Source organism: Schistocerca nitens, chromosome 2, assembly GCF_023898315.1.
Source record: "Schistocerca nitens isolate TAMUIC-IGC-003100 chromosome 2, iqSchNite1.1, whole genome shotgun sequence".
Classification (NCBI taxonomy): Eukaryota; Metazoa; Arthropoda; class Insecta; order Orthoptera; family Acrididae; genus Schistocerca; species Schistocerca nitens.
Window position 1 is genome coordinate 1,004,199,770 of NC_064615.1, and position 17,556 is coordinate 1,004,217,325.

General features: G+C 40.2%; 1 protein-coding gene across 1 annotated transcript in view; it reads left to right on the plus strand.

Moving 5' to 3' along the window:
- Positions 1 to 3,700: 3,700 nt before the first annotated feature.
- The window catches only part of LOC126237350 (proline-rich protein 2-like), a 30,273-nt gene continuing 16,417 nt past the window's right edge, over positions 3,701 to 17,556 (plus strand). Inside the window, exon 1 of the mRNA XM_049947415.1 lies at positions 3,701 to 3,803. Coding sequence (XP_049803372.1) covers positions 3,765 to 3,803 — 39 coding nt within the window. The 5' untranslated portion in view covers positions 3,701 to 3,764. The remainder of the gene's footprint in view (positions 3,804 to 17,556) is intronic.

The following is a 17,556-nucleotide window of genomic DNA, read 5'->3' on the forward strand; positions in this document are numbered from 1 at the left end:
TGTAATGTGGATCACGTGATGGTTCCGGGGTGTTGTTTTAATCTATTATGATTTAAAAACAATATGAAGGAATGCGCACTAGGAACCGCCTTAGCAGTTTCTGGTATCTTCTACGTTGTTGTGACACGTGACATTGTGTTCTGTGCCACATTCGCAAAAATTTCGATTTCTTCATATTTAATTGCTATGCAATATATTAAAGTTATTTACGGAAGAATGTTAACTTTTCAGTTACAGAGTCTTATGGTGAGTAAAATGCTGTACATTTTTAAACCTAGCTACGTACCTTGTGGACGTTTAAGCCAAACTTCGTCGGTTGTGCACCGTATTGCATCTGGAAATACAGTATGGTCTCCAACCGCAGTACACGATATATTTCCTAAAACACCGAGTTTCTTCCGCGTTTTGATGATTTTTCTTGTTTTAAAAATGGGAACTGTATTACTTACCAGTAGCTTCTACTCCTCAATGTTTTCAACCTGTAACTGGTGTTTGATGACACTTTTCCTTAATTTGATTTCACTTACTGATTACTGGTGTGTAGCGGAGTAGAATATTAAATAATAAATTGTAAAGATTGTTTCGACTACAACATTTTTAAATCTGAACAGAACATTCGTTCCTAGGTACATGATGAAACGTTTCTCACTAGAACTTATAGTGCAAGAGAATGGTCTGGGTTAATACTATTACGAAAACTTTTCCCAGTATGTCACGGAAAAGTAAAATACTCATTATCATGCAAACGTTCAAAGACGGCAACCTGAGCAAAAACATAGATAAATGAAGTTAATGAGTACTGTCAACGGATTAAATTACGTATCCACTGATTAGGAGCTTAAAGTCTATTAATGACGTGACGCACGAATACATTGCGGCGGGGTGGTGTCGCTTGTCAATGTTGTTGTTAACGCTATCGTTCAGTCCATCTACCTCGACAGGATTCTTGCCGATTTCCATTCGCTCTGTGGTAGGCAGTGTAAAGCAACGTTGATGAAACCACTACCAAATACCAACCACACAGAGGCCGCGTAACTCTAGTTGAAAGTCAGTTCCTGAAAGTTCATGATTAAAATAATCGGGAGTTCAGGATATTCAGTCTACTTGCAGAGAATTAGATTAACTCTGTTTTTTTAATTGCTATTGAAACACATGAAATGCCTATCAAGTCCGTATTTAATATGGTGGAACGTTGTCATTGAAAGTGACTGTCTGTATAATAAATACTCACTGGAAAAGCAGCCAGAATTTTAGGAAGTCCGACCCGACTAATTTTCACGTTCTACCAGTCACAGACCCACAACTATTCGTGAGTTAAACATTCGGTCGTTCCAGTGGTCTTCTTCGTAAGTTTAAGTGCTCGCCAAAATAATCCGCACGGGACACGAAACATGCCATGTGAAGTTTTTACTACGATCAGAAACTTCACACGCGCATATCTGTCAAACTATTTAACTTAGAAACACAAACTTTCATTGAAATGTTCGTCACTCCAGCCTCTTCAGTCACGATACGTTCGAACCGAAATTTGCTCACTATTTCCTCATCTTACAGAGTATTTTTAAGGAGCGATCTAACATCGTGTTATCCGTAGGCCGGCTAGCAGGCGACTCCCTCGAGGTATTCTCCTCTCTGCCCACTCCTCTATTCGCGCGGGAACAGCTTAGTTCTGATTTCCTGTTCATCTTAACGGCCAATCAGAACGTACCTTCCTGATCATTCTCGCGGCAAATCTTTCCTTATCCAATCACTAATTTGAGAGTAATTAATGTCAGCAAAACTTCAATTTATTGTATTATGTTTAATCAAAATAAGCAAAGTGCGAAATCTTCTTCAAATTCATAAATAAACTTATTCCGCCTCTAACTTCCATTCTGGCAGTTTTTATACAACAGCATGCTCACATAGACATACGTCACCTGAATCGTGGTTGCAACATAGCTTCCTCACGGCTCGGTTGTACAAGGTTTTACGTAAAATCAAATATTAAATGTTAACGTAGGGCCCACATACACTCTCTCAGTCATTCTCAAGCACTCACACAACAAAATATAATCAAATAATAATTCTGACCGATTTTTGTATTACGTGATGCAAAGTGACCAAAGTTTTATAAATAAAATTCTAACTGATTGATTTTTATGCACTGACAACTTTGTAATAGCTTCAAACGATAATGAAAGTCAATCTTTTATTGTTCCTAACTTGTTTTTAAATAACAAGCGAAGGTTTTTAGGACTTTTAAGTAATCCTCTTTATCTCCGGAACGATAATAAATAAAAATCTGAAATTTTGACAGCATCATTCCGTTAATAACAAAAGGCTGTGTATGAAATTTGAACAAAATCGGATAGTAACTAATATGGATTATTTAGATTCGTAGAGGGTATGAATTTTCGTATTGACTAAATGTTACGCTATGCAGTTCTCATGACAGGTGGCGTCAGCTGTGCTGTGAGCAGAGCGATAAAACATAGACATCCTGCAGCCACCGTACTAGACGCTTGCGTGCCTTACTGTAACGAATGTTATCTGATAATAACTTGCTGCGTTACAACAACAAGTCACTGAAGCGACTGCCGATGTCATTGTACGAAGGCAATTGACCGATCAACCTAAAATGACTCTTACGTAAACAATATACGAAAGGAATGAAATTAAATGATACAAAGTTCGATCTCGCGATGGTTCTGCTTAGCGATATTGAATAAGTAACGAAAGAACACGTAACGTGTTCGGTGGTTCTATCCTCGAAAAATTTGACACGGATCCTTTCTTTACGGTCTGTGAAAAGAAAGATACAAAATTGATACGAAGTTATGGTTATTATAATGAGATATTATCTGGTTTGATACTATGATTATATTATACTTATATACTTAAAAAGGAGTAATCTTTTATCTAAAGCAAAGTACGCAGAAACTTGTGCTTACTCTAATACAGCAAGAGAAGGAAAGACGGCACGAAATGGCGAGAAGAAATGAGATGCTATATAATTTGTTTTACAGCAGTAGATATACAGAGTTCCTCTCCCTTTGGCCACTTTAGCAAAAGTCGCTGACCAAACGGTTTTATTACAATTTTAATTATGAAACCTATTTTTACACAGAAAAACATATATGCACAATATATCAAAGAATTTATATGTTTCTATTGGTATTTTTCATTTCAGGCGTTTTATGGTTAAAAAACCACATGCCGCAATGTATATATAAATTTCCTGGCTAGCATAAAGAAAGTAATAACGAACATGTTATAGTCGTACTTTGTGATAGTTTTTCACACGTGGAAAAAACTTACTGTCCCAGTATATTGTCTGTAACCTAAGAAAAATAATAGCACGTAATAACCTTGTCAAAAGTTGATATTAGTGGTAAGTGATGAACAACAAAACGATTATGTGGAGTGTACCGCAGATTGACTCTTCCGCTGCTCTCCAAAGACGCAAAATATTTCATAGTGCGACCTCATAATACAAACGTAACAGGTACCTCGTCACTGTTGGATTCTCCTATTCGAGAGTAGCGTTTCCAGGCATTAAGTCACCTATGATGAAAAAATGATCGACAATATGCTGTTCCGTTCGTCGCAACTGTGCCGTGTGAGCTTGTGATACAACCAGATCCCCCACTATCTCACTCGGATTACAGACTCTCTTCGCTTCCTTTGTTAAAGAGTCACGGAATCGCGATTACTCCAGATCAGGCGTTGGCGAGCCTTATAAAAGCTCTGTAGCCCGCGCTCACCTCAGCACTTCCATCACCATGAGGGCGAAAGAGGCAGCTCTCCTCCAGTGTCTTGTGGTGAGTAGTGTGGGCTGTAGATTGAGAAATACAAATAGAAACTCCTGCTTCATGTAACTTTATTGCTACAGTCACAACTACACCCTCTGTAGAGGCGGCTGTATATGTAAAAATAAGATTTTACTTGTACCGATGTTTGCAGTCATAATATTCTATTCTGGAATATAAATACGAAAGCGTGATAATTTACACGCATTTGGGGATGCTATAGTAATTCCCATCTTCATTCTACAGAACTCAAGGCAACAGAAAGTGGCACAGCTCAGAGATGGAAGCAACTTTATATTTTCAATAAATGAATATAACTTCTTCAAACCCGATGCTGGTTGCCCAGTGAGAGCTGTGGTTGAGATACTGGGATGGAAATCGGGAAGATGCCGATTATATCCCCATCCGCTCATCCCGGTTTCACTTTGTGTTGTTCTCCTGCATTATTTAAATCAAATCTCGCACTGTTTCCTTCAATAAAATTGGGAGGATTCGCTTAATAAATCTGGGGTGCTGATCCATCGCTCATGAGCGCACGATCGACAAAATGCTAGTCGTTAATCTTCTTGTCTTCTTCATTTCGTTGCGTATGTACCCATTAACAGATCCCATACAGAGTAAGTATACTGATGTAACATTTTACAATAGTTGTGTGAGAGAGTTGTTGAAAGTTGCTTCAGCAAATATTAACGGCCAGCTGTCATACTCCTCATTGAGGGGAAGTCCCCTGTAGCTATAAAGGGTTAATTTTGCACTTCACTTTATATAATAGGTCCTGATTAGTTGTCTCTGAAAACTTCTGTCTCGGGTTCTTCGGCCGACGTTCATCTAATGATTTTTCTGACGTTTCGCCAGCACGAGTGGCTGGCATTGTCAAAGCTTCACCCTCCATTGCCGGTGGTGAACTGGAGGCGAGCTCGCGGCCGCAGACTATATGTACAGTCGTGGACAAAACGAGCGAGACCCCTCGCCTTTTCGTTATGCTGATCCGCACGGCTTTAAAGTCTGCTACACAGCATAACAGGCAAGGCGACGAAGTGCTACCAACATACTATGCGCAGGCGTGAAATTGACAAACTATCTGAACTTTTTTAGACTGTATTCCATAATTTGTAAGACTATATTAATGCTGATTAGTGTGTTAAATACAACACGTAAATATAAGACAGAACTGAAAGAACAAACGCTAATTGGTATGAACTGGACAAATAAAAATGAATTTCAACTTATCGAGATGACTTAACTGTTTCAGTAAGACAAAGAACCCCAGATCGTTACGAAGTAGCAAAATATTATCCGCATTCGGCCGCGAAACGGTCTGTGTCAACGTTCAGACCAGTCATACTGGATTACCGTTGCTGACCTACCATGAAAGTGTGCAAATTTAGCAATGCGTGAAGATTCATAACGAAATTCAGTTAAAAATCATTCAGTGCCACGCTTAAGTCAATTCCATTATTGACAGAAGCGGAAAAAGTAGGCAGTAACATGTATGAAATTCTACAAGAGTGTCATATTGACATGCACAGGGCGCCAGTACAGAATAAAGGTAGCGATAAAACGTATTGGGTGCGCGAGAATTTCTTAAAATTGCTTTACTGATATTCTACCTGCCTCCATAGAGATTAGAACCGAAAACAAACCAGACCTTCCTTTCACTATGCTAGCAGACAACCTAGGCAAACAGCCCTCTATTATTACCCCAGACATGAACAAGCAGGCAATTTCGAAATGAAAATCTGCAGTTTCTGTTGCATAGAGCTTTCTGGACTCAAAAACATGAATTTTCTTCCTTTATGTCACCGCTTATGTGACAATCATTCGGGATGTTTATCGAAATAACAAATTACTGTTATTAGAGAGTAAATTTTGTAGGATAATTCTGCACCACCCCAGGAAATAAACGGCTACATAGCTGCCAAACGTATTCTGCATTGTTTCGAATTCTCCACTAGACTCGCCACAGCCAGAAAACGTTCATTAGCAGAAGTGTTTCTTAAGCTAGCTAGCAATGAGAATGTTCGTACTTCTAAAACGCGGTGGCATTAATACTGGGATGTGAATTACCACGTGTATAGGCAAATACATTCTATTTGCATTCCTGTAAACGTGATTTGGATCGAAAACGTAGCTACGACTAATATGCTTATGTATCGACAGCAACTAGAACATTTCGAATAAAGAGTAGCGGGTGTTATTTATGCGGCCCTCATCTTCAGTGTTTTCGTTGTTAGGATTTCGTCACCTAAACCGGTAAAAACGGAACCCTACTAGTCTCACTTTCTTGACCGTCTATTGGTCTACCCAACCCTTAAAACCCGTTTACCTCCAGAACGGGTGGACATAATAAGCGGAAATGTATCGCACTTCTTGCTGTAACCGGTCCCATGCTGGTGTAAAAAAGTGAGCTTCTATGTCAACGCAATCAAAAGATACGACGGTTTATGTAAAGAAAATTTACGCGAAAGGTCAAAAAATGGCTTCAAGAACTATGCGACCTAACTGCTTAGGTCATCAGCCCCTAGACCTAGAACTACTTAAACCTAGCTAGCCTAAGGGCATCACAGACATCTATGCCCGAGGTAGAATTCCAACCTGCGACTGAAGCAGCCGTGCGGTTCGTCACTGAAGCGCCTGGAACCGCTCGGCCACCGCAACGCGGCGAAACCCTACTCACCTCATGTATAATGATAATATATACTGTCTAGTGAGGATAAACTGTATTCGCCAGCAACTCAGATCGTTTGCTCACGGAACTTTTACGAAGCTACATTCAAACTTTGTCGAAGTCGTCTGCAATATCCATTACAAACACCCTAGGAACTTCGTATGCGATATCCACTTCTGAAGACGCTGGCAGATACTGCAGTACTATAACAAGTAGGTGGGAATTTATTGTTATTGGTCCACGTATGACACTTTATTTCAATATCAATTTAACGCGCCTAGGTGTTTGTATATGCCTGAAACTATTGAACAAAAAGTAAATAAACAACAAACGAGCCGGCCGCGGTGGTCTCGCGGTTCTAGGCGCGCAGTCCGGAACCGTGCGACTGCTACGGTCGCTGGTTCGAATCCTGCCTGGGGCATGGATGTGTGTGATGTCCTTAGGTTAGTTAGGTTTAAGTAGTTCTAAGTTCTAGGGGACTTATGACCACAGCAGTTGAGTCCCATAGTGCTCAGAGGCATTTGAACCATTTTGAAACAGCAAACAACTTCGATGTTTAAATCAAATGAAAGTCACATGTCGTAATTAAAACATAATTTCGTCGTTACATCTACATGACTACATCAACAGGATTTCTTGGCAATCCGGACTTACGTGGCTGGCAGAAGGTTAGGGTTATTTCTCTACCGTCCCACTCATTAACAGTGTGCGGGAAAAAGGACCACTTAACTCTTTTCTTGCGAGCCTTGAATTACATTATTACTATGGTTTCTTCCTGTGTTCCCGAGGAAATACCCCGATCTTGCTGAAACTTCGCTCAGTGAAAGCGGGGACAAAATAAGCGAACACGTGTCTCGGCTTATCTGCTTACACTCTACCGCTTCTGAGAAAACGACGGTCAAAGTTTTCAATGCGCTGTTACTATAGTGTAGACACCTCTTAGCGGGTAAGCATTCAACTGGAGCGGTGGCTCTGCGGCTACCATAGCGATTTCTGAACTTTGCGCTGCGAGTTCGAAACCCGGTTTTTCCTTTTTTTTCCCCTCACTCTCTGAATTATCTACGAATGTTTATTCCAATTTATGTTGAAACACTGCTGTCGTTATTCGTCAGTTAATTTACTGTGTAAAGAAATAAGTTAAAAAGGGAACACACAGTGCGTAGTGGGGCGATCACTCTGTTGTAGAAATAATTCAGAAGCCAAGATCGCTTAAATATTGTTTACTGGATAACCGGTTTCAACACACTAAAGGTGCCATCATCGGATCTGAATGTAGATTAACATTTATAAAATATTTGGTTATAACGATACATGAGGCAGCCCAGATGATGTTAGATCAGCTTGTCTCATTCGTTTATTACTTTTTAATTCATTAATTACACATAAAGTTAATTGGCGAATAATGACAACATTATTTCAACATAACTTAGAAAAAAACATTCGTAGATAATTCTGATAGAGAGGCAGGAAAATAAAATAATTAAAAAACCCAATATGGTATCGAACACGGGAATCAGTGTTAAGAAGGAACGACGGTAGCCACCGCTTCAATTGCGTTCTCGGCTGCAGAATGTATCTACACTAGAGCAACAGCGCGTTGATAACTTTGACCGTCGTTTTCTCGGAAACGGTCGAGTGTCTGCAGATAAGCCGAAACACATGTTCGCTTATTTTGTCCTCTCCTTCACTGAGCAAAGTTTCGGGACAATCAGCCTATGACATTTGGCGAGTTCCCCTCGCTCGTCGAGTCGCTTCTTACGCCCGGCGAGAATTATGTATGCCTCCGAGTAAACTGCGCCACCTGGAAACACGGCGAGCGGGGATAAACACGTTTTCCTTCTTATAAGGCAACCTTCTACAGATAATATTCACGAAGTGTTCTTCAGGTTGCCTCAGATATTTCAGAAATGTTTCTTGCCTCAGGCCTGCCGCATATGCAAAACGTAAACATTTCATTTCATGTAATATTTATCAGGATAAGACATGACAAGAGTGGACCAGTCACTTCTGAGAAAAATTAGAGATTCTAAGTTGCTCCACTATGTAATGACACGGGCACGGGCTTGCGATCTGTCTTTTATGCCATCGATTTCCGTGTTACACATACTTGGCCACTGCGTTGCGGCTGCCATCTTGGAGGAGGCAGTCTGTTTCCTGCCAGCGCTGTTTCCGCAGCCAATATTAACCGCGACGAATCATTCAGTCAACGCTAAATGGCCCATCTGGCTGAGGCAGACAAGGGCGCTATAATACTCCATGCAGAGGGATCTTCAAATGCCGACATAGCGAGAACTATGGGTCTTCACAAGTCGACGGTAGCCAGGTGGATCAGACGAAAGGAAGAGAGTGGTAACTTGAATGGGAGGCCTCATGGCCGTCGCCGCAAAACAACGCAAGCTCAGGATCAGCAGATACGCCGTTTCAGTGAGAACCACCAATTTGTCAACGCACGACAAATCAGCAAATTCATGAAGCTTGGAATGAGTTACTTGAATCTCCTAGTTCTGTGGCTCGAGTTGTGGGCACAATGCCCAACAGACTTCCAGCTGTTGTGGAAGCCAAAGGAGGCTATACGCGATTTTTTTTACAGACTTATGTTTTATATAATTTCAAGGAAACGCAATAAGTGGAATGGGGACAAACAAATTAATTCACAGCAAGATATGTAATATTTAATTTGATAAGAGAAGAAATACTCACCTTATATATTCATTCAGTCTCTATAAAATACGTGACACACGTGTGTATGCAAGAAGGGTACAAAACAGTTCAGCACAAAATAAAAATGTTGAGGAGAAGCTCCCCGATGAAGACGTAATTGCAGAACAAAGGTTGGGCTAGAAGGAGAGGTAAGGAGGCCCGAAAAAGCAGAACAAAATCAAATACCCAATAGACTTTGAGTAGTTGTCGCAGCAAAGGGCGGTTGGTATATGCGATTCGGAGCAACTGTACAAGAATAGTTTTATTTACTGATTTTTGAGGCTTTATTTTGTGACGGCTAAACAGTGCTGCATCATGAGACCCGCTATTTTTCCACATGTGGCTAAACATCAGAGCTGAAAAAATTTTGAGAGGTACCGAAGTTCTCTGGAAGAGTAAAGTGTTTTAGACAAGAAGATGATTTTTAGTTCATTTCATTTTAACCATTCACACTATGCTTCGACATTCTAATCTTTGATTTCATTTTATTATTACGTATCTTTCCTTCAGTGAAAGTCAACGGTAGTAAGTTTCAAGATATGAAGAATAACTGGAAGTTTTTAATTTGTGGAATAGCGTATTTAACAGTTCATATTTTCAACAAATCTGTAGTTATAGGACATATTAAGAAGCAAGTAAAAATGGCACTGTGGAAAGATCAGGTTGGCCTCTAAAGGCTAACGACGGTAAAATAGCAAATACTAAACAATGGGTAACAACTATTGTTGATGGTGAGTAGCCGTAATCGATATGTCACTTTTCCGTAATTGTATTTCTGAAGTTTATCGTCAATCCTAGGACTGACATCGATACTCTGTTTTACGTAAAGAATACAACCTTCAAAATTTATTTAGCAGCGCAGAATATTAAATCACAGTTTATAGATCAGGAACCTAATCCAACTGCCTTTAATTTTATTCTCACGGATGACTTTGGGACAGTAAATAACAAGAGAAATAAGAAAACTCTCAGAATCAATATATAGAATTCAAGTGTCCAGTGGATTCAAAAGTTTGCTATAATAGCGATTAATTGCTTTTACAGACTCCTTCATGCCTACATTTTCTATCAGACAATGTTTGAAACTAGGACTAAGAAGGTAAACAATTTTTCCACAAATTGTCAAATTGGAAGTCGGAGAGACAGTTACACAAATTACGATGACAACAAACGTTTTTCAAGTAAACTGATCACAGGAGGAATCCAACGCATTTATTGTGAGTTACATGCACAGTATGTAAACTGGCAACGCCACCAACACACAATACCACTAACAAGGGAACATCCCCATCGCACCGCCCTCAGATTTAGTTATAAGTTGATACAGGGGATAGGCCTTGAAAAACTGAACACAGATCAATCGAGAAAACAGGAAGAAGTTGTGTGGAAGTATGAAAAAAATAAGCAAAATATACAAACTGAGTAGTCCATGCGCAAGATAGGCAACATCAAGGATAGGGTGAGCTCAGGAGCGCCGTGATCCCGTGGTTAGCGCACGCAGCTGCGGAACGAGAGGTCCTTCCGTCAAATTTTCCCAGGAGTGAAAAGTTTAATTTTTATTTTCAGACAATTATTATCTGCCCGTCCGTCTGTCCGATGCGAGGTAACCGCGCCGTAGTATGATGACGCTACACCTAAAAAACATCGAAAGACATGACGTCAGTCGACTATAGCGCACGGAAGAGAGAGTATTCCTGCTAATGAGGCTCCCTGGCTGGCAGTTAACTGTTCGCTACTTTGGACGAGAGTGCATTAAATACGTGCGATGCATTGTGTGGGCAATATGAATCCAGCAAATATAGCTCGTGACTCCAATAACAATGTCAATGAATATTTTCCGAACTGTAAGGCATCGGAAAGTTCCTTAAGGGATCGAACGATTGTCGAACATTTGTGTGATTATTTCCTACATTTGTTGAATAACAGTACGTGTGGTGATGATTGTCTGAAAATAAAAAAAATCAAACAACTAACCCGAGGGAAGACTTAAACCAACGACCTCTCGTTCTGCAGCTCCTCACGCTAACCACGCGACCACTGCGCTCCCGTGCTCAAGCTATCCTTGATGTTGCTTATCATGCACACGGACTACTCAGTTTGTTTGGTTTGAATATTTTTTTCATAGGTCCACACAACTTATTCCTGTTTTTCGAATGATCTGTGTTCAGTTTTCAAGGCCTATCCACTGTGTCAACTTATAACTAAATCTGAGGAGGGTGCGATGGGAAGGTTCCCTTGTTAGCTATGAAACAACTGTAGCAAAACGGAGCATCCTCGTTATCCATGTGATGGATAAGACGACTAATTCGCAACATAAATGTCAATGTAAGCATCAGTTTCTGTTGGAACGTGCTTCCCGGACCAAATAACATACATTTCCTACGTCTTCAATGCGAATCATGTAGCAAATGTAATTTAAAGGACATAAAATATCGAGTGAATTTACTAAAATAATTATGAACCACTTGAATTTGCATTCAACAGGCAATGTTCAGAAGTCTGGTGTAGGAGTACTGCATGCTCTAATTCGAAACAACAAAAATCAACAGAGTAACTATTATTGAACGTCATCAGGTCACTCATCGAGCATTCCTATGCAGTACTGTTACTGGTGACGTGTTATGATGCCTTTATCGTTAACTTCCTAAGAAGAAATGAAAGGCTGAGCCCCACCAAAAGACGTAAACTCGAGGAAAGAGTTGCGTGAACATATTATTTTACATCTGATAAATCCAAAAGTGTGTTTTGGGCTACGAATTCTGCCCCCAGGGTGTGTGCAACACAGCTGGAATTTGTTGCCAACAACTGAGACACCTTTCGGTCACAGTGTAAGAAAATCGAGCAACAAAACTACATCACCTGTGCTACTGCATGATAACGCACTATGTTGATTTGAGAAACAAAACTATCCAGGAGATTGATAGGAAAGTCGTCTCTCAGGCACATTTGTATTGATAGGGAAGTCCTCTCTCAAGCACTTGTCCCTCTCGTCATATATTTGTAAAATTTTACCTTTCCCACTCTAGATCGATCAACCGTCAAGGCAATTCATTTCTAGACGAAAATACTTTTAAAACTACTCTGGTTTATTGACATCGTTAGAACAAGTAGGTTTCTACAGGCGTAGAATTTGTAAACAACTTTAGCATTGTCATATCGTTTTAGATATCGTGAAAGAAAATTCTGCTGCTAATTAATTTCTCTTTGATAATTACTGTTGCGTTTAGTAAACTAATGGAAAATGCAATTAAAATATTCACTGTACTAATACAAACTAAAGTCAGCTTAATACAGAAACATCACGACGGCAGTCTATCTTAATAAAGCATTAAGTTTCTGTGAGACAATTGGGCTTATTTTAACACGAATTAGTAGGATATTACAGACTTTACACTTAGAAAAGATCTGTATTTATTTCATTTCCTGTACCATTCGTAAGTGTTATGAAAATGGGGCTTTTCATAGATAAAATTATGTATTCACAACAACAACAAAATGTCGGCAGAAAACAAAAGTGGCATTATGAATCTGGCAGTACCGTAAGGTTTTCACTCTGACACTAAGAGTTACTGAAAGTAGCAAGAAGAATTTTGCTCGAGCGTTGTCTTACGATTCCCTTATTAAGTTTTTATCTGCCTGCTTGTAGCTGTGCTACAAAAGAATTAAAAATCTGGCTTTCAGCAAGTCTCGAAAGGCGAACAAAAGCAGCTTGCACCTGGTTACTAAGCATGTTACCTGGGGACTGGTTTTTTCTTAAAGCGGGAAGACATCCTTTTGTGGTTCAATTGGCAAATGTCAGTCAGACGTGTGACGTTAGTCTAAGCGTTTCGGTGTCTTGAATTTGTACCAATGATTTTTCTACACGTTTTTTCTGTCCCAAATAGAGTTGAAGTCTCCCATTAGTATTTTCACGTCATCTTGGTGAATTTTGCTCATGGTATTTTCGAGTGTGTTCCAGAATTTTTCAACATTGTCGATGTTTTTCTTATTTTCGATGTTGGTGGGTTCAAATGGTTCAAATGGCTCTGAGCACTATGGGACTTAACTGCTGTGGTCATCAGTCCCCTAGAACTTAGAACTAGTTAAACCTAACTAACCTAAGGACATCGCACACATCCATGCCCGAGGCAGGATGCGAACCTGCGACCGTAGCGGTCGCGCGGTTCCAGACTGTAGCGCCTAGAACCTCTCGAACACTCCGGCCGTCGATGTTGGTGGGGACACGTGCATTGATGAGTGTATATGTTTTACTGGGGCTCTGAATGACCATAGTCATAAGTCGCTTGTTGACGGGCCAGCCGCGGTGGCCGAGCGGTTCTTGGCTCTTCAGTCTGGAACCGCGCGACTGCTACGGTCGCAGGTTCGAATCCAGCCTTGGGCATGAATTTGTGTGATGTCCTTAGATTAGCTAGGTATAAGTAGTTCTAAGTTCTAGGAGACTGATGACCTCCACTGTTAAGTTCCATAGTGCTCAGAGCCATTGGAACCTTTTGATTGTCGATCGGTGTGAATTCTTTGGCAGAGTTGATAGATCGGTGTTCGAGAAATGCAATGCCGAAGATTGGTACGCCTTTCGTTACCTTTTGTTGTATTCTGCTCTTGAAGATGCAATGGTTTCCCTAATACACGGTTTCATTGTCAGTTAGTCGTGGTTCTTGAAGTGCAAGGATGAGAATTTTTTGTCGGTCCATTTCTTTTGTGAAATTATTTAGTTTTCGTGTTTGGATCAAGGTATCGATGTTTACTTTTAAATGCATGTTTTTTGCTTGTAGGGAAATTTACCAGAGATCTTCGATATTCTCTGTCGTGCTAACCTGGACTCCCCAGAATCCGAAAATCCAACTGCCGCCTGTCGACAGCCGGGTTGTGTACCACCTGGGATAAAGTTGACTTTGCTTGCATAGTTTACGTTTGCTTGTGTTTCATTGGTTGTGCTTGGGTGATACCAGGACCGGACAGGACCAGAGGGTGTTGAAGCCTTTGAAAGCAAATATTTTCAGCCAAGCTCATTGAGCTAACACGGTGACCAGAGTAACGGTGATTTTCACTCAGACGTGTCTGGATTTTGCGTTCAACGGATTGAGTAGCCGTTCAGGATTGTGTTAGTATTTGGTTCACCCCTAGTATTTGATTTCCTCGGTACCACCCATATGGGGGAGGGTTTCCACTATCCGCCACACGCGATTATTATTATTATTATTATTATTATTATTATTATTATTGTCATTATGTCTCAGCAAATCCCATATGGTGTATCTTCCCACCACTGAAATAGATGTGTATTGTTCGATTCAGTATTTCCATCACATAAATGTGGTTTATAATTACGTTACATTGCTACTAGTAGACATATTTCTCACTTTTTCTTAGACAGTTGCTACCTGTTACTCCATCATAGGAATTTATGTGCGAAGCATTGTTGAAATACAGACGTTCAAATTATCCGATTTCTGTAATTTCATTTCGATACCAGATCGGTCTAATCGGATTCAGCCAGGTAGTCTTAATGTGGATATCCGACCACGACTGTCATCATATGATAGACTGTGTAAACCACATTCTTTATCGGACTGTTGAATATAGATCACTTATCTATGACAGGACCTGAATTCTTAAACACTGTGGAAAATAATAATCCGATGTGCTTATTACAAATACGTTATTCCAATATAAATATGTGAACTAACGAGATAACAGTTTATTTACAGGAGCAGAACTAATGTTCAAATGTTCAAATGTGTGTGAAATCGTATGGGACTTAACTGCTAAGGTCATCAGTACCTAAGCTTACACACTACTTAACCTAAATCATCCTAAGGACAAACACACACACCCATGCCCGAGGGAGGACTCGAACCTCCGCCGGGATCAGCCACGCAGCTCATGACTGCAGCGCCCCTGACCGCTCGGCTAATCCCGCGCGGCTACTAAAAGTATACTCGTCCACAAAACCCATGTGGACAATTATCTGATAATCGGTCAAGCTTTGCTTTGTCGCAGCTCTTTAGGATACAAGTCCATTTACTTTCAGGCTCTTACATACAATTCTTGCAATGCAAGGTAATTGAAAAAAACTCATCCACTCGACGCCAACTGAGGAACTGACTGGTGCATGTGTTGTTCAACACACAGTAGTTGTCACCCTCACTGGAATCAATGAGTGTGTGCGTGTGTGTGTGTGTATGTGTGTGTGTGTGTGTGTGTGTGTGTGTGTGTGTGTGTGTGTGTGTGTGTGTGTGAGAGTGAGTTTTCGTGTTAATGCACAATCTGAATCAATACTATTAACATCAGACAGACAACCGGGCATCAAATATGACTGTAAAGTATGTTAATGCGATGGGAAGTTACAAACTGAATTTTCACCTAACCCACGTCCTGCATATTACGTTAAGTAAGATGTATTAACTCCATAGTATCGTTAGCAGAGAGTGCGCTCTTGTTGTCGAGGCCTGCGACAAGCGCAGCGATCAGCACTGCCCAATGCCGCCGCGATTTGTTTATGTTGGCTGAGCGTGGACACTGCAGCAGACGCTTCGCCATAAACAGAAAGAAATCACCTTGGCTCTGACTGCAGTGAGCGGATATCACTGCCTGCGTGTTCTTATAGTAACCAACGTGAGACTCTACTCACAGGTGCCATGGAGCAATTGCAACGGGTATCATGTCATTAGTCATGAGAATATTAACCAGTGATGAAATGTCCACTCTATTTGAATCCTAAGAAAATAGGAACCTTCTCACAAAGGAATGTGAGGTGATATCAAAATTTATCCAACATACAAAAATTAACTGCAGGGGTTTCATGTATGCAGTAGTAGCACACAAGGAAATAATATGTCTTGGAAGCGTATATTTCATTTCCTCTTCTCATATTAACGTCCTTGTTTTAGAATGAAGTGAGAAAAGTAACGCGAAAAACTTAAGTTCCTGAGAAGCATATAAGTCATTTCCTCGTCTCATATCATAGCTTTTGTTTTAGTATGAGGTGAAAAAATAAACAGTTTACGGCTCTGAAACATAATATGACACCAGATTCTTATCGTAGGCGCTATCGGAAACGCAAAAAGCAGGGAGCTGTCCATTCTTTTGTCCTAAAGAGCTGCGACAAAGCAAAGCTTGACCGATTATCAGATAATTGTCCACATGGGTTTTGTGGACGAGTATACTTTTAGTAGCCGCGCGGGATTAGCCGAGCGGTCAGGGGCGCTGCAGTCATGAGCTGCGTGGCTGATCCCGGCGGAGGTTCGAGTCCTCCCTCGGGCATGGGTGTGTGTGTTTGTCCTTAGGATGATTTAGGTTAAGTAGTGTGTAAGCTTAGGTACTGATGACCTTAGCAGTTAAGTCCCATACGATTTCACACACATTTGAACATTTGAACATTAGTTCTGCTCCTGTAAATAAACTGTTATCTCGTTAGTTCACATATTTATATTGGAATAACGTATTTGTAATAAGCACATCGGATTATTATTTTCCACAGTGTTTAAGAATTCAGGTCCTGTCATAGATAAGTGATCTATATTCAACAGTCCGATAAAGAATGTGGTTTACACAGTCTATCATATGATGACAGTCGTGGTCGGATATCCACATTAAGACTACCTGGCTGAATCCGATTAGACCGATCTGGTATCGAAATGAAATTACAGAAATCGGATAATTTGAACGTCTGTATTTCAACAATGCTTCGCACATAAATTCCTATGATGGAGTAACAGGTAGCAACTGTCTAAGAAAAAGTGAGAAATATGTCTACTAGTAGCAATGTAACGTAATTATAAACCACATTTATGTGATGGAAATACTGAATCGAACAATACACATCTATTTCAGTGGTGGGAAGATACACCATATGGGATTTGCTGAGACATAATGACAATAATAATAATAATAATAATAATAATAATAACTGCAACTTCATAACCACTTCTACAACCCTTTAGATCACATAACATCAACAAATACGAAGAAAGTAAATTGGAAAAAGAAAACACTACATGGCAAGCACCCGTATCATCTAACACAGCCACACATCGATCAAGACGCATCCAACACATGGCTAAGAAAAGGCAACATATACAGTGAGACAGAAGGATTCATGATTGCAATACAGGATCAAACAATAAACACCAGGTATTACAGCAAGCATATTATTAAAGATCCCAATACCACAACAGATAAATGCAGACTTTGTAAACAACAAATAGAAACAGTAGATCACATCACAAGCGGATGTACAATACTAGCAAATACAGAATACCCCAGAAGACTTGACAATGTCGCAAAAATAATACATCAACAGCTTGCCTTACAACATAAACTTATAAAACAACACGTTCCTACATACAAGTATGCACCACAAAATGTACTGGAGAATGATGAATACAAATTATACTG